Genomic DNA, 21,535 nt, shown 5'->3' on the forward strand with positions numbered 1-21,535 from the left:
CCACTCTGGGTGATTTAAAGTCTGATTCTGGGATGAGGATAATAATAAAAAACTATACTATTTTTATTATTATTATTATTATTATTATTATTTTTTTTTTTTTTTCATTCATAATTCAAAAAACTATACCATTTTATTTAATTCAAAAACAAAAACTATACAATTGATTTTATTTTATTATAAATATAATTCTATATAATTCTATTTCAAATAAATGTTTTTTTTTTAAATTTACTTTTTATTCATGATATAATCCTGAAAGAAATTATATCATGATTTCCACAAAAGAGGACTGGAATAATGATGCTGAAAATTCAGCTTTGCATCATAGGAATAAATTACAGTTAGCAATATATTCAAATAGAACACAGTTCATTTTAATTCTAATAATATGGAAGAGCAAAAATCTTCTTTCAAAAACATCTGGGGCCAGAATTACTGACCCTTTTTTGGCATCAAAAAAAAAGTGAAAAATCAGTGATGAGAAAGCGCGATTTTTGCAGCTGACCTTATTGAATATTCATCTTTAGGAGTTTCCCTTTCTAAACACACATTTATAAGAAGAGGATATTAAAATAAATCATGCAAGCTGATTTAGTAAGGTTGACGGTTGTCAATTCACTGCTATTTTCTCCATTATTCATTGTTCAGAATAGCATGTCTCAACCCACTTTATGCTTGACATGGCTGCGATAGTTGCTAATTTGCTTGGTAGAATGCGTCGGTCATTATGGAAATGATCCGGCTGCGTCTCTGTTCTTTAATTTGCACTTTGTCAGTTAATCACAAGCAGAACTTTTCACTCCCATTGGAGCTTTTACTAAATTGCTCTGTTCAGTAAATCTGGCTTTTAAAATTCGTACCAACCCTTAACTTTTGAACACTGCTGTTTTTCTATTAAGATGTGGAGTGTAGAGCACCGCACCATCCTTCACTTCTTCCTCTCATTTCTCCTCACAGGAACAGCATTGCTGCATCAGCAGTGTGTGCGTTTAACCTCAGTGCCATCACGCAGGCCTTTAACGGACCTTTCCGTTATCAGGAGAACCCTCGCACCAGCTGGCTTTCCACTCCCAACCCCATCCCAAATTTTCAGGTGACGGAAATGAACTGCTGCAGCTTCCATTTCAAAGCTTTTTACTTTCTCCCTCAAGCTAACTCACAAGACGTTTGGCACCAAATGCAGAAGTCAGTTCGATTTAGATTTGCGTGCCATTCCTCATTGCCTATCTCTGCCTCTAACCTCCTCTTTTTCTGTGCCAGTGCGGGACAGTGAATGATTCGGGTCCGGGCGGTAATCTAACAGAACGCAGTCTTCAAGACGCCCAGCGGCTCTTTCTCATGAGCGAAGTGGTTCAGCCCATCTCTACAGATCCTCTGGTCATGCAAGACAACATCAGATTCTCCAGACTTGCTGTGGATATTGTTCAGGGGAGAGACACACTGTACCATGTCATGTACATCGGCACAGGTCAGCGGGGGAAAAAATTTGACATGCACTTTCAAAACATGTCCTTTAGTGTTGCACTGCAAAAGATGCTTTTCTTACTTGGGTTCTTTTTCTTGTTTCCATCCTAAATATCTAAAAATTCTTAAATCAAGAAGGGTTTTCTAGACAAGTAAAACTTATTTTCTTGTTTTCAAAAAAAAAAACAAGTCAAAAATATTCACATTCAACATTCAAAAATGACCAACGAGTTTCGATATTTGTCCAATGTAAAATCGTAATAGTCAAGGAAGTTTGCTGCCGTAATAAGGCTAAAGCAGGAGCAGTAATACCACGCAGCACATGTGCAAATGCTAAACTAGCTGGGAACTCATTTCTGATAATACTCCGCCTGCTTCGGCCATATTACGGCAGCAAACTTCCTTGACTATTACGCCGGAATGGAAGTGTAGTTCCTAATCTTATCAACCTAGAAACTCGCAGCTTTGCATTTCCACCGGTCTTAGTACACGATATAACTACAGAAGAATCAAGTTTTAAATAGGACAAATATGGAAACTCGTTGGTCATTTTTGAATGCGATGCTATTGGTCTAATAGGATTCAATGATCTATGCTAAGCTATGCTAAAAGTGATATCGCCAGAACAGGAGAATGGCTGGATGGATTTCAAAGCGGTAAAAATCAACTTATTAACTCGGGGGGAGTTGGAGAATGAGCCTATTTCCAAAAAAAGTGGAGTGTTCCTTTAAGGCCTTTTTGGCTTCTATGCTGTTAGGGTGTAGGCCAACATGAAATAAATGGCTGACACCAGAACACATCCAAGATTAAGAATATGCTCCAAACAGAAACATAAACAGAAATGAAAGAGTTAATCTATTATGTTCATTAAACACGATTACACACACACAGACAAATGCAGTGGTTTGAATGAGCCCGTCTTGATCTTCTGCTGCCATCTAGTGGTTAAAATTACAATTTCATTCAATATCTCATTCAAACATTGTGTTTTAACTTTTATAGCTATTAGTGTTATTTTTTGCCCAATCTCTCTTACATTTTGCATGCTTGTTTAGAATGAAATTATGCATTGTTTAAATAAGTTGTGGGCTTTCTTTTAGGCTTTTGGGTAAACTATGCAAAGAACATATTATTGAATGCCCCTGTTAAAGCTGTCCAAATGCAAAGGTTCAACATTTTTTTGATAATTATTGATCAAGAGAGTCTAAAGAATTGTACTGCACTGATTTTATTAAGTTTGATTTTAAAACCTAGGACTAGTTCACCAAAGTATGTTTTTTGAATAATCTCAAATATTAAAAGAACAGTTTGATTGACAACAGTGGTCCTAGAGGCAAAGTTGTTCAGAATGAGGAGATCTATCATATGATATGAAGATATAGTGTATATGTGAATATTTGGACATTTTATTGCATTTTTAGTTCATTTCCAATACAAATATCATGTTTTTGACACCTTTTTAATGTTTATAGCACCACCTATAGTCCATTCTTCATGAAACTTTGAATGCTTGTTAAGAGTCATCTGCTACATTTTTTTCATAAAGTTTTGAGTTTTTGTTTAGGTTCTCTAGGCTGTCGGGAATATGTGGCCACGTCCCTTTTTAAAATGACCCTGTTATTGCTAACTAAAGGGCAAATTTCAATTTTTTTTTTTTGATAATTATTGATCTAAAGAGTCTGGAGAACTGTGCTGCAGTGGTTTGATCGAGATTGGGCGAAAAACCTAGGACTAGTTCGGAAAAGTGGGTTTTTAACATAACTGAGAATAATTCATGAACGATTTGATTGACAGCAATGGTTCTTGAGGCAAAGTTGCTCATTATGAGGAGATCTATCCAATGATACACATATTGTGTGGGTGTGTGAAACACCACGTGAATACAGAGCCATAAAACTCCTTCTATTTCTTTCAAAATTCTTACAGACCTTTAGGGGCATGAGTTGAACAAGCCCACCAAGTTTCATTCCAATTGGCTTCCGTTAACCTTGTGTAATAGGAGCTCAAAGTTCATTGGCCGATGGCGGCCATGTTTTTTGAGATATGCCAATGTCCTCATAGAAACTTGTGCAACTTTGGACCAAGACACTGCATTCCAATTTTCAAGTCTATCGGACCAACAGTTGCGTATTTATAGCCGTTTAAAATATTTTTTTTATTTGACCAAAGACTGAGCTTATACATATGTGTACCGAGTTTGGTGAAGATATCTCATTCGGTTGAAGAGTTATAGCTTGCCATTCCTATCCGACCGTAAGTCGAAAATATATATATATTTTTTTGATAATTATTGATATTCAGTGTCCAGAGAATATTTCTGCATTGGTTTGGTTCTGATCGGGCAAAAAAACCTAGGACTAGTTCGCAAAAGTAGGTTTCGGATATAAGTAAATTTTTCGGGGACAACCATACATCGTAGTTCAAAAATTTGGGACTCCACTTTTGTTCGTGCTGACCCCACTATGTGCTTGAACACCTAATTAAGTGAGCTTTTGTTTATAACAAGCAAACAAATTGTCAGTGGGGTAAGCAAAAAAATCTTATTTCAAACAGAAAACAAGATTATTTTTCTTTTCCCATTGGCAGAATTTTTTTTTTGTTTTAAGCAAAAACACACTTAATTTTTCTGAAAACAAAACAATTTTTTACTCGTCTAGAAAATCCTTCTATTTTAAATATTTTGGTTGGAAACAAGACAAAAAATCTAAGTAAGAAAAGCATTTTTGCAGTGTGTGTGCTGTGGTTCTAAACATTACTGTTTTCTTTCATTGACCAATCAGAGTACGGCACCATCATCAAGGCCTTATCCACAAGTAATAAGAGTCTGCATGGATGTTACTTGGAGGAAATGAACATTCTTCCAGAAAACATGCGAGAGCCAATCCTGAATCTGCAGATTCTGCACAGCGATAGGTCGCTTTTCGTGGGACTTCCCAGCAGAGTGCTGAAGATCCCTCTGGAGAGATGCTCAAGCTACAAAAACGAACAGTGAGTCGCATACATGCACACATCAACTAGGACATGCGCATTAGACAATTAGGATTTATGAATAGCCGACTAGTTTGCTAAAATGATTGAAAGAGGTCTGCATTTATTTGATCAAAAATACAGTAATACTGTGAAATATTATTGCTATTTAAAATAACTATTTTTGTTTATATGGGTTATTCTACAGATGCATTTCCACAGCCAGAAAACACATTTAAAAAGCATTTAGGCATTCAAATCTTAGATGTTTACTAAGATCCTTTTATTATCTATTGAAACCCACAATAATATTTAAAATATCTGTATGCCTAATTTATAGTATAAATTTTAGTACAGTTATGCACATTTTTAGTAGGTTTTAGTATGTGGGATAAAAATCCATGGAAGCCTGTTTCCTCCATTGATTAAAAATAAAAAAGGTAATTGCGACTTTTTATCTCACAATTCAGATTTTTTTAGCGCAATTTCAAGTTTACATCTTGCAATTCTGACATTTTTTTCTCAGAACTGTGAGATGTAAATGCACAATTGCGAGTTATAAAGACAGAATTGCTGGAAATAAAATGGCAATTCTGACTTTATTTCTCGCAATTGCGGCTTTGTATCTCGCAATATTGACTTTTTTTCTCAGAATTGTGAGATATAATCTCGCAAATTGCGAGTTATAAAGTCCATTTCTGAGGAGAAAAAAAGACTGATATGTTTACACAATTGCAACTTTATTTCCCAGAATCGGGAGTTTATATCTCGCAATTTTGACTTTAAAACTGGCAATTGAGAATCTATATCTCACAATTCTGTCACAATAGTCGCAATAACCTTTTTTTTATTCAGTTGTGGAAATGGGCTTCCACGAAAATTTGTAATCTAATGTGGTCGCTGAATTTAAATTGTTGTTGATTTACCTATGAGAACTTTTTAATGAAATTGAAAAAATAAATATTTACAAGGAAGGTAAATCAAACTCTTAATAGGTCAATATAACCCTTCTTATGAAATTATATATTACTGTGTCTCTTTTGGTAGTGACAAATTTGGAGAGGGGACAAATATTACAAAAACTTTCTGAAAATACAATATAAGATCTTGGATATTATACAATTTTCATACATGCAAAATTTGTGGAAAAAGACATTTCAAACTGCTTAAAAAAATGGTAGGAAGTGACTTTGTTGGAGTCGAACGCATGAAGATTCTCGACTTGTGTTCTCTGCTACTGCTAAGAACAGAACATCTATAAATTGTCAAAAATATCACAAATATATAATGCATACATCACTCCTTAAAGAAAATGACTGATATTAGAATATGGTAGTTTGAAAATTATAAGAAACAGGTCTTGAACACCCAATGTTGTGCTTCTTAATATTTTTTGGTGACTGTGACATGTTTTATCAGGCTTCTTTGATTAACTTTATATAACATTTATAACATTATGAAAGTCTTTGATGTTGCTTTTGATCAATTTAATGCATCCTTGCTGCAGAAGCTGGTATTAATTTCTTTTTATATATATAAAAAAAATCATACTGACCCCAAACTTTTGAAAGGTAGTGTAATTTCAAAGAAATTACCTCTTACCAGATTCCTGAGAAGTATAATATGGCTGAAAAAATGGCAGATTTTTTTGCCGCTGAATACAAGAAGATTTTCAATTCCCACATCTTGAAGGATAATTGTGTCAGACTCGTTGACAACAGACACATGAGGTCAGAGCGCCCTAACCGTGAACATGATTGAATTGCCACATTCACGTGGTATCACTACAAAACTCCTTAAGCCTTGAAATTTCCAGATCCCATTTGCAATCATTATCACAGTGAGTACCTATTTACACGTGACATCGAAATGCACAGTTGCTGTTAAATTACAGAAAAGGCTGATTACGGCACATGTCCTTTGGAGTTGCTAATGCCCTTGGTGTCAGACAGGAAATGAAGCTCAAGGAGATGAAGTGAATGACAGTACTTATGAGCAGTCACAGATATTATTATCTCATAAATTCTCCGCCACTGGCCGAGAGGGGGACGAATGATGAACTAGGTTATTTAAAAAAAATCGCTGCATCGTGTTCTCCACCACCGCTATGAATAGAACACCTATAAATTGTCGAACATCATTAAAAATATATAATGCATGCATCACTCCTCGCAGGAAATGACCGCATCTACATTAGAGACGTAATTAGATCTTAAATTCATAAAATAAAGGCCTTCAAATGGATGAATTGGACTTCTGAGTAGAATTTCTAAGAGCTTTGTGCAATTTCGTACCCTAATACATGGTAAATTCAGTTTTAGATTCATTTTTTATTTTTTTTGGTCTGCTAAATGCCTTTGAGAGCTTCGCATAACACCATATTTAAAATAACACCATTTTTTATGTGATGTTAGTTTATGCGTGCTTATGATTCAAGGGTGTCTGTAAATACTTTAGAGGTAGAAGAGGGTCTTTATATGAGGAATGTGATCTATTAAACTCTTTTCCTAACTTCCTGCCGCAGATATTGTTGCACAAACACTCGGAGCTACGCGAGGCGGCCACTTTTGATGTTAGAGGCTGTTATAGGACATGATGGAACTGTGTTTGTGAAGCCGCTCAGTGTTTAGCATGCCAATGCAATGGAACAAAGTCATTTCATTACATATTCTCCCCCACGCACATGTACACACAGGTGGCGAAAGGTCAGATCTCACAAGATGTTGCAAATAACCCTAATTATTTTAAACCAGTTCTCATCTATAGAGTTTGATTGAGCTGCAAGCGTTTAGTCATGTCATTATAATTTCATATAACCTTTAATGAATGCAAATTTATTCTCTTTACGCATCTCCAGCACATTTGCAGTTTTCTAATGTTACCAGTGTTTATTCAACGTCAGAACTGCGAGATATAAACTCACAGTTCTGAGAAATAAAGTGAGAATTGCTTGATAAAATCTTGCAATTCTGAGAAATAAAATTGCAATTGTGAATTATAAGGTCAGAATTCCGAGATAAACTTGCAATTTTGTGAAGCGAAGTCAGAATTGTATTACATATACTCACAATTGCATGATATAAATTAAATTTATAAGGAATTTCACAATTGGGAGTTTATATCATGCAATTCTGACTTTATAACTTGCAATTGCGATTTTATTTCTCAAAACTGCTAGTTTATATCACACAATTCTCACTTTATTTCTAAACTGCGAGTTTGTATCATGCATTTCTGAGAAAAAAACTATAAATTGTGAGCAATAATGATTTTTTTTTTCAGAATTGTGTAATATAAACTTGCAATTGTGAGTGATGAAGTCAGAATTGTGTGATATAAACTGACAATTCTGTGAACATATCAGTCTTTTTTTTTCTCCTCAGAGAGAACTTTATAACTTGCAAATATCACGCAGTTCTGACTTTATAACTCAAATTGTGTTTATATCTCGCAATTCTGACTTTATTTCTTGCAATTGTGAATTTATATCTCGCAATTCTGACTTCATTTCTTGCAATTGTGAATTTATATCCCACAATTCTGACTTTATATCAAGCAATTCTGACTTTATAACTCAAATTGTGTTTATATCTCGCAATTCTGACTTCATTTCTTGCAATTGTGAATTTATATCTCGCAATTCTGACTTTATTTCTTGCAATTGTGAATTTATATCTCGCAATTCTGACTTTATTTCTCGCATTTGTGAGTTTATATCCCACAATTCTGACTTTATATCAAGCAATTCTGACTTTATAACTCAAATTGTGTTTATATCTCAGTTCTGACTTTATTTCTTGCAATTGTGAGTTTATATCTCGCAATTCTGACTTTATTTCTCGCATTTGTGAGTTTATGTCCTGCAATTCTGACTCTATATCAAATAATTCTGACTTTATAACTTCCAATTGTGTTTATATCTCACAGTTCTAAGAAAAAACATTCTAAATTGCGAGTTTATATATTGCAATTCTGAGAAAAGTCAGAATGTAAGCTTGAAATTGCGAGAAAAAAGGCAAAAGTAAAAATTGCGAAATACAAAGTTGCAATTACGAGGAAAAAAATCAGAATTGCGAGTTTATATCTCGTAATTCTGACTTTATTTCTTGCAATTTATATCTCACAGTTCTGAGAAAAAAAGTTAAAATTGCAAGCTTATATGACAATTCTGAGAAAAGTCAGAATTGCGAGATGTAAACTTGAAATTGTGAGAAAAAAATTCAGAATTGTGAGATTAAAGTCACAATTACCTTTTTTATTTTTTAGTCAGTGGCGGAAACGGGCTTCCATAGTCTTCATTGTCACATGATCCTTCCGGTATAATTTTAATATGATGATTTTCTGCTCAATAAATATTTCTGATTATCATTGTTGAAAAAAGAGACCCAAACACTAGTCTATATATGAATGCATGCATGTGCTTGTAATTTACTGGTAACTTACATTGTTTGCTCTTTCATCTTTTGTCCTTCTTAAGAATGACACATCATTAAAACAATGAAACATGCTCATGAATTAATAACTCAGTCTCGCTCCACTGAACCCAAAGGACACAAGGAGAAAATGATAAGTCTGTTAGCTCTAATAAATCACTGAGGAGCCATCAGATGTTGTTTATCTCCCAGAGCAGGATTTGAGGTTTATTGCGTCTTCTTTGCAGTTACTGTAACAGATCGTATCACGCTCTGATCAGATGCTTAGATTATATTTACACTTCAGATGAATCTCTTAATCTAAGTGATTTTTAGATTATAGATAAAATTGGCAAAATATTCACTTTCAGTTTTCAGTGTGGGAAGGACAGATTTAATATTTATCACACTGAGATTTATTCTTCAGTTATTAAGCCCAGTCTCTTCTCTCCTTTTATCTTTCTTGTGATTAAATTGTTCTCATGAGCAAACGAGACACTCTTTATGGAGGTATTTATTAAGACCTTGTCATTGATATGTGGTTTTATGATTGTAGGGAGTGTCTGGGTGCCAGGGATCCGTACTGTGGCTGGGACCGGAAGCAGAAGCGCTGTACGACGATTGAGGATAGTTCCAACATGAGCCAGTGGAGCCAAGACATCACAAAGTGCCCTGTAAGACACACTTTCAGACAATATCTCATCAGTCATCACACAGAAAAGAAAATTCACAAATGACATTCTTCAGTGTTTCAGGTGTTTCATCTACACCGCAATGAGATTAAATAGAGAGTAAATGGAGTTTTTTGAAGTCTTCTGCATATAACTACCCTTTCATATAGATATCATTTTCTATTCTATTCTATTCTATTTCTATTCTGTTCTTCTATTCTGTTCTATAGTTCTATTCTGCTTTGTTGTATTCTCTTCTATTCAATTCTGTTCTATTCTATTCTGTTTTATTCTATTCTATTCTGTTCTGTTGTTCTATTCTATTCTATTGTTTGGTTATATTCTATTTTGCTTTGTTATATTTTCTTCTCTTCTAATTTATTTTCTATACAAATCTATAATTTCTGTTTTATTCAGTTCTGTTCTGTTGTTTCATTCTGTTCTATTCTATTGTATTCACTATTAATATATTCTATTCTATTCTATTCTATGTATTCTATTGTTTGGTTATATTCTATTCTACTTTGTTATATTATCTTCATTTCTTATTTATTTTATATAATAAACTATCTTTTTGTTCTATTCTATTCTGTTTCATTCTGTTGTATCCTACTCTGTTCTATTCTATTCTATTCTATTCTATTCTATTCTATTCTATTCTATTCTATTCTATTCTATTCAATATGAATATATAATTTTGTTATATTTCTCTTCCATGCTGTATTTATTTATTTTCTATACTAATCTATAATTTAGTTTTTTCTATTCTGTTCTGTTTAATTCTGTTGTATACTCTTCTATACTCTTCTATTCTATTCTGCTTTATGTTCTTCTCTTCTATTCTGTTTTGTTTTATTCTATTCTATATTCTATTCCGTTCTGTTCTCTATTGTTCTGAACTGTATGCTTGTATTCCATTCGGTTGTATTCCATTGTGTTCTGTTCTATTCTATTATGCTGCTATTTTTTAGTTCTATTCTACATACTTTTATTTTATGTTCTATTCTGTTTTAGTCTGTTACATTCTGTATGCTTCCATTCTTTTCTGTTCTATTTTATTCTAAAGTCTACCATTTTCTATACTAATCTGTCGTTTTCTGTTTAGTTGTAGTCAATTTTGTTCTGTTTTATTCTGTTCTTTTTTGTTGTATGTTCTTTTCTGTTCTATTCTATTCTATTCTATTCTGTATTCATTTTGCTTGTATTCTGTTCTGTTCTCTTCTGTTTTATTCTGCACCATTCTGCTCGTTCTACTCTGTTCTATTCTATATGCTTCTTTTCTAATCTGTTCTATTCTATTCTATATTCTATTACTTTTTATATTAATCTGTCATTTTCTGTTTAGTTGTAGTTGTTTCTGTTGTTTTATTCTGTTCTGTTTTGTTGTATGTTTATGTTCTATTCTATTATGCACTACTCTATTTTATTCTATCCTGTATTCATTTTGCTTGTATTCTGTTCTCTTATGTTTTATTCTGTTACATTCTGCTCGTTCTATACTCTGTTCTATTCTATATGCTTCTTTTCTAATCTGTTCTATTCTATATGCTTTTTTTCTAATCTGTTCTGTTCTATTCAATTCTATATTCTATTACTTTTTATATTAATCTGTCATTTTCTGTTTAGTTGTAGTTGTTTCTGTTCTGTTTTATTCTGTTCTGTTTTGTTGTATGTTTATGTTCTATTCTATTCTGCACTACTCTATTTTATTCTATTCTGTATTCATTTTGCTTGTATTCTGTTCTCTTATGTTTTATTCTGTTACATTCTGCTCGTTCTATACTCTGTTCTATTCTATATGCTTCTTTTCTAATCTGTTCTGTTCTATTCTATATTCTATTACTCTATACTAATCTGTCGTTTTCTGTTTAGTTGTAGTTGTTTCTGTTCTGTTTTATTCTGTTCTGTTTTGTTGTATATGTTCTATTCTATTCTATTCTATTCTGTATCCATTTTGCTTGTATTCTGTTCTGTTCTCTTATGTTTAATTCTTTTACGTTGTTCTATACTCTGTTCTACTCTATATGCTTCTATTCTAATCTGTTCTATTCTATTCTATATTCTATTTTTTTCTAATCTGTCATTCTCTGTTTAGTAGTTGCTTTGTCCTGTTCTGTATAGTGTTTTATTCTATTATGTTTTATTTTGGTACACTCGACATTGCGCTACTGTATTCTGTTCTATTCTACGAACATTATATTTCCAGCGTAGAGCTTCTGTGGTGAAGATACATAACTCATTTTCTTTGAGTACACCAGAAATCTCTTATGATTTTTTGGAGCCGGTCATGAACAATCAAATTTCTGATGAAGAGCGGCTAACGGCTGACCCAGCTGATCCGAACTCTTCATCTGACAGTGTCAATTACACGCTGGTGTTCTGCACGACGGCTGGCCAATGTCACTCCTGTTCCCTCTTGACACTTCATTAGGTCCATGATTAGACATCACAAATTTCCTATTATCTCTGATGGTTGATATCCTCTGAGGAGCAATAATAAACAAACCTCATTTTCTACAACACTGTGGAAGCTTTGGCTTTGTCCCAAATTGCAATTACTAATACTGTGCATTAAAGCTACTCGCTATTATGCTATTAAGCAATAACAGTTGGTTCTATAGTGATGGATTTAAGCTGTGAGTAAGATTGTTTTCCAAAAACTTTTGCAGAAAAGTGTTGCTGTTTTTGTTGGCTATGTAGTTATAGTGTAAATCAATAGTAAGTTACAACATGCACAGTGTGCATTAATAAATATTTGTGATCTGCAAAATTGATAAGCTTATAAACGAAACATTTACAGAAGCTTCTTGTCAGAATTAACAAGGGATAAAAGAGTGGACTGCTTGGATTGCATTGGAGTTCACTTTTAGCATGAAATACTTTTCTTAGCATTATATAATGATGTTGACATTTACATTTTCAGAAAAAAAAACATTATGTGAATAATCTTCAAGTGGGTGTTGTGCTGCAACTGTCTCAATAAATCACCCTTCCACTGCACTTTTGCATATAAAGTTGTTAATGAGTTGTTAATGTATTATATATAGTTTTGGTAACATTTACCAGTAAGGTATTATGCATTAATATTAGTATTTTATTAGTAGTATTAATGCATTAGTATCATTAATTAAAAATGGTAAATATATTTTAAGTATTTAATCATTATAAATATTATTTTATAAATATATTATTGTTCATTGATTGTTCAAATGGTTTTGAACGTATCATTTTTAATGTTTTTTACATTTTTACAGTTTGAAATAATTCCTTTTATTTTAATATATTTTAAAATGTAATTTATTCCTGTGATCAAAGCTAAATTTTCTGCATCATTACTGCAGTCTGTCACATTTTTTAATGTCTCATTGAGAATGCAATTGATTATTGCTGTTACATAAAATTAAAAACAATTGAAACATCATCAGGCTAAACTAAAATCCACAGCTTTTCAACACTACATCTGTTTACAGTTTTAAAGGTTGTGTGTTGGATCAATAGTGATAAATAGTGATAAGTATAAATTACTGTATGGAAAGCTTCCCTGTTCCCACCTCATTGCTATACTTTTGCCTTGTTTTAAAAATAAAGTACCAACTAACAAGTAGTTACTGCCCTGTTCCCAAATCAGAAATGATGATTCTTTGAACTTCCTCCTCGTTGATAGATTGAAGTTGAGGATCTGGGCTGCAGGGGCATCAGAGGAAGCTGAAGGGAGTGTTATTATATATATTCATAGAAGAGCAAACTGATAAGCATTACATTAACAATTTTGTCATGCAGCAGGGAAAAGCCCTCAGTTGACCTTTTTTGATTATGCCATTGAAGTACAGTGAAAGTTGGTGCAGGTCTTTCTTTTGCTATTAATTTTAATAACTTTTGAGCGCTTCTGTGGTCTGAACTAGTGGATGAATGGCATTGAGGTCTGGTCAGTTGTTACTAATCCAGACTCACAGTAGATGTTGGTATTCACCTCGATCGACATGCCGCACACCTGCTCCCTGAAGATTACTCATGCATAGAGATGAATTTGAGACTGTTTTTATCCTCAGTACTTGTGGAATACATGAACCAGCTTCTACTGCACACAGGAGAACATTTGAACTGACTAAATAGATTTTGAATTACATCATGTATGTGGAGACTTGGATGACTGCTATTGGTCAGCTAAGCAAATAGTCCCGCCCCAAACTCATATCATTGGCTGAGCAAATGGTTACACCTTTACATTTCTTAAAGGAGAAATTCACTTCCAGAACAAAAATGTACAGATAATTTACTCACCCCTTGTCATCCAAGATGTTCATGTCTTTCTTTCTTCAGTCGATAAGAAATAGTTTCTTGAGGAAAACATTTAAGGAATTATCTCTACATAGTGGACTTCAATGGTGCCCCCAAGTTTGAACTTTCAAAATGCAGTTTAAATGCAGCCTCAAAGGGGTCTAAACGATCCCAGACGAGGTAGAAGGGTCTTATCTAGCAAAACGATCTGCCATTTTCTAAACAAATTGACAATTTCTATACTTTTTACCTCAAACGGTCGTCTTGTCTAGGTCTGCATGAACTTGTTTTTTCCGGTTCAAGACAGTTAGGGTATGTCGAAAAACTCTGATCTAGTTTTCTTCCCCAACTTCAAAATTGTCCCACATTGCTGCAGAAGTACCAACCCAGTGTTTACAAAGTGAACATATGCAAAGAAAATCAAAGCCCTTTAAAAAAAAACGTAAAACAGCAATGTAGGACGATTTTGAAATTGAAGTAGAAAATGGGATAGTTTTTTGACATACCATAACTGTACTGACTTGGATTACACAGACTAAGAATGCACATTGCAAAGACGAGACAAGACAAGCATTTGAGGTTAAAAAGTATATAAATTGTCAGTTTGTTTCATTTTGCTTGATAAGACCATTCTTCCTTGGCTGGAATCATTTAAGCTGCATTTAAACTGCATTTTGGAAGTTCAAACTTGGAAGCACCATACTTATCCATTATATGGAGAGAAATCCTTAAGTTTTTCCTAAAAAAAAAAAACACAATTTCTTTAAAGGAGTAGTTCACTTTCAGAACAAAAATGTACAGATAATGTACTCACCCCCTTGTCATCCAAGATGTTCATGTCTTTTTCTCTTCAGTCGTAAGGAAATTGTGTTTTTTAAGGAAAACATTCAGGATTTCTCTCCATATAATGAACTTCTATAGTGCCCCGGAATTTGAAATTTTAAAATGCAGCTTCAAATGGCTCTAAACAATCACAGCCGAGGAAAGAAGCGTCTTATCTAGCAAAACAATCGGCTTTTTTAAACCTTTTTAACAAATGCTCTTTTTATCTAGCTCTGTGTGTACTCTGTGTAGAGATTAAAAAGTATGAACATTTTAAATTTTTTTTAGAAAATAACCAATCGTTTCGCTAGATAACACCCTTCTTCCTTGGCTGGGTTCTTTTAGGGCCCTTTGAAGCTGCATTTAAACTGCATTTTGGAAGTTCAAACTCAGGAGCACCATAGAACTCCACTATATGGAAAGAAATGCTGAAATGTTTTCCTCAAAACTTTCTTTACAACTGAAGAAAGGAAGACATGAACATCTTGGATGACAAGGGGGTGAGTACGTTATCTGTACATTTTGGTTTTGAAAGTGAACTTCTCCTTTAAAAACCATGAAGTTCATAACAAGCAAACTGGTAGCAAGACTGGAGGGTCACACATTAGAAGACTTTCCATGCAAACACTTAACCTGTACTTAAAACATGCTTATTGAGAGTTTTGCGTTTACATTTGTAGGAGCGTAACCTCACCCAGGATGGTGGATTCGGCCAGTGGTCACCATGGCAGGCTTGCAACCACGATGATGGAGGTGAAGGCACCAGCACCTGTCAGTGTCGCACTCGGGCCTGCGATAACCCTCGACCCCAGTGTGGAGGGATGAAGTGTGTCGGGGCGAACATAGAGGTGGCCAACTGCTCCAGGTACACCTACTCTACTAACTGAATATAATGTAAATGATGTCTCTTATTGAAATATGAGGTGGAAAGATCTACATTTTTTAACCCTTAAAGACCTAGAACATTTTAGGCGCACCTGACACGCCTGTACTTTTCTTTGTTTTTTCAGACCTGTTCTATATCATTATAAACAGGAAAACTTGTTTTCAGGGTTAAAAAGGGTAAAAAAAAAATTAACTAATGGTTATCACCTTACTTAACCACTTGATTGATTACATTTGATAATTACACAAGTTTTCTAAAATGTTAGGTTTAAATATGCAAATGAGGTATTTAATGAAATATGCACTAATTTGCAGACATTTCTAGTACAAAAATCTTAACACTGGACGAAGTCAGTTTCAAAATGCGTTTTTTTTTTTGTGTGGACATATTAGAGTCACAGTTTTTTACAGAAGGAATTTTGTGCATCTCATAAAGTGCTATGAAAGAAACACTTAACAGTGTTTTTGGATGTTTTCTTTCCTCTAGTCTAAAAAAAACACTTTATGAAAAACCAAAAGCCCAAAATCTCAAACTTGATAGGTGCATGAAAAAACAGCGTTTCCCCTTAAATTAATCCACATGTTTTATATACAAAAAAAACAACAACTTTTGAATAGGAGTACATATGAATGCTTTTCTTCAAACAAATCACTGTCGTGGAGAGCTTGAAATATACAGTAGTGCACAGGTCATATGGATATAATGGTGCATCTAATTTTTCAAATTTGACAGCATCCCCTTATTCACTGTCAATCCACAGGGAATGAAAACTCGTATGGGTTTTGTAAGAGTAAGAGAGTGAGTAAATGATTATATTTTTGGATGAACTAGGTCTTTATACTCTGGGACTCCCCATATTGAAGTGTCAGGTGTAAACAGTGCAGCTAGACTGATATATGAGAGCCAGATAGATCAGCCTGGAGTCTTCAATCACAGCCAATCAAAGTGTCAAAGCACATAAAAGTGTGACGCATTTATTCGGTCTGATTCAGCTCTTCCATGAGAAAGAGGCACCACCCAACGCTAACAGCTGCAGAGAGTAAAGCCTCGACTCCATCAATCCCGAACTCTGATACAGACGTGCGTCGTGTAACGCACAGCTTTATTCATTAACTGCAAGCGGCTGACGCAGCGTTTCTGCCGGAGCAGCTCCTTCTTTGCATGTCCCATTATCCTGCAGTCACTTTCCGCCATTGAATGAATGTTCCAATTATTTCTTCACCTAGAGAGCTTGTTTAAACACACATCACTGGCTCGAGTGCGAGAAACTAACAGGAGGCAGTGTTTCAGTATAACAGCGGAAGAGCAGCTGTGCCAGGATCTTTGAGCTGCAGCAGATCTGTAATAGATGAGTAATGAGCTGCTAATACATCTTTGTCAGAAAGCTACTGTTAAGTTTAATAAAACTGATGTTACCTGTCAGGCTGTGAAGTTGTGATTGCAGTCCTGCGCAGTCATTATCGGGCCCTTAGAAGGACTCTCTCAACTCCAGGTGACTCCAAAGGGACTGTTATTGTTATTGAAGGGGTCATATGATGGAAGACAATGCTCTTGCTCTTTGGAAATAAATACTTTTAACTTTGCAAACGTTGCAACAGAGCAAAGCTCCCAGTTCCCCTGTGTTCCTGCACTAACCTTCATATTGTTTCAAACCTGTATGATAGATTTAAAGTCAGTGGGGTTTTGGAAATATTGTTTTGACAACTACAATAGATAAAAAAGAATAAATCAGAGTTGTTATAGGTATCTAAAACTGAAACAAAAATTCTAAAAAAAAAAAAAAAAACATTTGTGACTCTGGACCACAAAACCAGTCATAAGGGTCAAGCTTTCCATTGATGTATGATTTGTAAGGATTAATAAAGGACAATAATTGGCTGAGATTTGGAACTATTTGGAAATCAGGAATTTGAGGGTGCAAAAAAAAAAAAAAAAAATCTAAATATTGATAAAATCACCTCTAAAGTTGTCCAAATGAAGTTCTTAGCAATGCATATTACTAATCAAAATTAAGTTTTGATATATTTACAGTAAGAAATTGACGAAATATCTTCATGGAACATGAAGGATTTTTGGCATAAAAGAAAACCACTAAAAATGATAAAACATAAGAAAATTACTACAACTTTACTAAATTTAAAATGGAAAATAAAAAAATTAAAAAACTGATTTAAAATATTAATAAACACTAATAGTATCGCAATGATATTAAACAAAAAGTAATACATAAATAAATATGTGAGTAAATGAATGAATTGTATAAGCACTTAAAGAATTACTGAAATGGAAACAAATTAAACTGTAAATATAAAAAAATAAACAAATAAAACATTTATTAATTAAATTAAATTGTATTATTAGTTAAATTGTAAATATAAAAATAAAAGGTCATTTAAATTATTATTACAAATTATAATAGTGTATTAAAAAAAATGAAAAACTGATTCAAAATATTAATAAACTTTAATTGTGCTCTAATGATACTATAATAACTAATACTAAAATTACTAAAACTAAAACAGAAATAGAAGCAAATCCCAGCTGTATATTAAACAAAAAGTAAATAAATAAATGTTAGAAGCACTTAACAAATTTACTAAAATGTAAACAAATTAAACTGTTAGTGTAAAATAGCAAAAATAAATAAAACAAAAGAAAATTACTGTAAGGTAAACAAAATTAAATTGTAAATATAAAAATAAAAGATTATTGAAATTATTTTTGCAAATGATAATAGTGTAGAAGAAATAAACAAATACATCGAAAACTAAAAAAAAATATTAATGTTTAATTAATTAATGTTTAATTTTACATATCAACAGCTATACTGTATTTAGCAAGTGCAGTGATGAACAATAGTATAAACTACATTGGTGCACAGAAGGTAGTTAGTCATAAGTGAGGACATTTACATATATATGTTATATAAGTCTATTTTATTTAAAAGGACAGAGAGAAGGTGGAAAATAGATAGAACAACAAGTTACTACTGAGTTTTTTTACTGTATTTTTGGTTAGTTCTTAGACATTACAACTTTAGAATTTTCATATGCATTTAAGATACTACTCTTAAAGGCGCTATATAAAATAAAGTTCAGTATTATTATTATTTTAAGTCTAAAAAACATTGATCTAACAATACAGTATTTCAGAAAGTGATGTTAAAGTGGCCTCTTTAATGTAATGTGGATAAACTGACAGGTGACCAGACTGTGTTATTGTGTGGTATCCATGCTAACTCCTGCTTCTGTTTGTTCAGGAATGGAGGCTGGACTCCCTGGTCGTCCTGGGCCGAGTGCAGCACCAGTTGTGGCATTGGATTTGAGGTCCGTCAGCGGTCCTGCAACAACCCAGCGCCCCGACATGGAGGACGTGTATGTGTTGGTCAGGCACGAGAGGAGAGGTGAGGCAAAAAGAAAAAATTCAACAGGCTGTGCTTTATAGTTTTTTAATTCGATTTGATATGATTAAATTAATAAAAACCTCTTAAGATTAATTCATTTGGGAGTCTGACTGTGCTTTTAAATCACTACAAAAAAACTGAAGTGTTTAGAAATTGGTTGAACCAACTCTTAAGAGTCATTTGTTTGATTGTCTAACTTAACTGAACTGACTCATAAGTGTGTGTTTGTTTGAGCTGACTGGAAGATGATTCGTTTTGATTTGTGCAGTGTTGTTTTTGACAACCATCTTAGATTTAGTCTTAGTCTTTTGGACTAAAATGCTTATTAGTTTTAGTCAAATTTTAGTCACTTCTATATGTGATAGTTTTAGTCCAATTTTAGTCGACGAAAAGTCAAAAAGGTTTTAGTCTAGTTTTAGTCAAAAAAGGGGAAAAAGTAGTCTTTTAACAAATTAATGTAGGTCAGTAAGTATTTTGCTGTTGGGTAGTGTCACTTGTAAGTTGTGAAAATAGCAGATCTATAGTTCAACACAATGTGAGCTTCCGGATCGACTATTTTCACCAATAATTACAATAATGAAGGAATGTTTTAGAACATAAAAGACAAACAAGGATGGAATGCTAAAACGGCTTGCCATACTAGTATAGCAAAGAGTATTTAATGCTAAAACGGCTTGCCATAGCGGCAGATACGTTTTAGGTTTTGATTGGCATGCACAATAAGCAGAAATGTCATGCATTTTAAACGTCTGACGGACCACCCACTAACATTTTTGTCTATTCTCATCTCGTCAACGAAAACTCACACACGTCTCGTCATGTTTTAGTCATCAACGAGCCATTTTTATCTCGTCATCGTCTCGTTATCGTCATGAAAAAAAGTGGCGTCAACGAAATGATTTCGTCATCGTCATCGTTGACGAAAACAACACTGGATTTGTGTGTTTCAGATTGTGTAATGAAAAGAATCTGTGTCCTGTTCCTGTGTCCTGGGTGTCCTGGAGCGCTTGGTCCAAATGTAGCGTTGCCTGCGGTGGTGGAGTCCAATCCCGTGTTCGGACCTGTGAGAATGGCAACACATGTCCTGGTTGCCCTCTGGTAGGGTCTTCAAATGGTCATATTAAATAAAAAAATAAAAATAAAAAACTCTAATATTGGAAAAGATTTGAAAACTATGTGTGTTGCTGTATCCAGGAGTATAAGGCGTGTAATTTGGACGCGTGTGCTGAAGTGAGGCGGACCACACCGTGGACACCCTGGTACCCTGTTAATGTGACTCAGATGGGGGCGAGACAGGAGCAGCGGGTCAGATACACCTGCAGGGCTCTCCTCGCCGACCCTCACGACCTGCAACTTGGCAAACGCAAGATAGAGACTCGCCTCTGTCCCACTAGTGACGGAGTTGCTGCCTGCGAGACTGACGGTACACACACTGCTTCAAAGATACATACTCAAATATGCGCAACAATCAGATTCTAAACGCTGTTTTACTGATAAAAAAAAAAAGATTAAATTTGGCCTAAAATATTGTAATTATATAGTAATATAATAATAACAATAATAATTATTATTTATTTTAGGGCTGTCAAATGATTAATCACGATTAATCGCATCCACAATAAAAGTTAATAATATATGTGACCCTGGACCACAAAACCAGTCTTAAGTCGCTGGGGTATATTTGTAGCAATAGCCAAAAATACATTGTATGGGTCAAAATTATTGATTTTTCTTTTATGTCAAAAATCATTAGGAAATTAAGTAAAGATCATGTTCCATAAAATTCCTACTGTAAATCTATCTAAATGTAATTTTTGATTAGTAATATGCATTGTTAAGAACTTAATTTGGACAACTTTAAAGGTGATTTTCTCAGTATTTTGATTTTTTGCACCCTTAGATTTCAGATTTTCAAATAGATGTATCTCGGCCAAATATTGTCCTATCCTAACAAACCATACATCAATAGAAAGCTTATACATTGAGCTTTCATATGATGTATATATCTCTGTTTTGTAAAATTTAACCTTATGACTGGTTTTGTGGTCCAGGGTCACATATGTGTGAGTACTGTGTAAATTTATTATGTATATAAAAATAAACACACACTTACATGTATATATTTGATACAAAATGTTATATGTAACTATAAAGAGTCTATATGTATATAGAATTAAATATAAATCTAAATATATTTAGACAAATATTATTATAATATATACATGTACGTGTATGTATTTATATATACATTATTAATATACTCAGTACTCACACATTTATTATATAAACACCAACTTTTATTTTGGATCCGATTAATCATGATTAATTGTTTGACAGCCCTAATTTATTTATTTTATTTAGTAAAAATAAAATGATTATTATTAATAATACCTCAAATATTTATTTTATTTTATTTAGTAATAATAATACTTTATTATTATTATTAATTATTATTATTATCATTATTGATGAATAAAATACTAAACTAAATATACTACTGATATGTTTGTTTAGTAGTAGTAATAATAATTATATACTAAATAAAAATATAAAACAAAATAATAATATTTATTAATAATAATAATAATAAGTAGTAATAGTAGTAGTACTATATTAATATTACTATTTT

General features: G+C 33.2%; 1 protein-coding gene across 1 annotated transcript in view; it reads left to right on the forward strand.

Annotated features, from left to right (window-relative positions):
* sema5bb (sema domain, seven thrombospondin repeats (type 1 and type 1-like), transmembrane domain (TM) and short cytoplasmic domain, (semaphorin) 5Bb) overlaps positions 1 to 21,535 on the forward strand; it is a 71,780-nt gene that overhangs the window by 40,614 nt on the left and 9,631 nt on the right. Inside the window, exons 7-14 of the mRNA XM_073851788.1 lie at positions 903 to 1,096; positions 1,264 to 1,471; positions 4,248 to 4,455; positions 9,403 to 9,520; positions 15,298 to 15,482; positions 18,763 to 18,906; positions 19,857 to 20,004; positions 20,101 to 20,329. Of these exons, the coding sequence (XP_073707889.1) occupies positions 903 to 1,096; positions 1,264 to 1,471; positions 4,248 to 4,455; positions 9,403 to 9,520; positions 15,298 to 15,482; positions 18,763 to 18,906; positions 19,857 to 20,004; positions 20,101 to 20,329 (1,434 nt within the window). The remainder of the gene's footprint in view (positions 1 to 902; positions 1,097 to 1,263; positions 1,472 to 4,247; positions 4,456 to 9,402; positions 9,521 to 15,297; positions 15,483 to 18,762; positions 18,907 to 19,856; positions 20,005 to 20,100; positions 20,330 to 21,535) is intronic.

Source organism: Garra rufa, chromosome 12, assembly GCF_049309525.1.
Source record: "Garra rufa chromosome 12, GarRuf1.0, whole genome shotgun sequence".
NCBI lineage: Eukaryota > Metazoa > Chordata > Actinopteri > Cypriniformes > Cyprinidae > Garra > Garra rufa.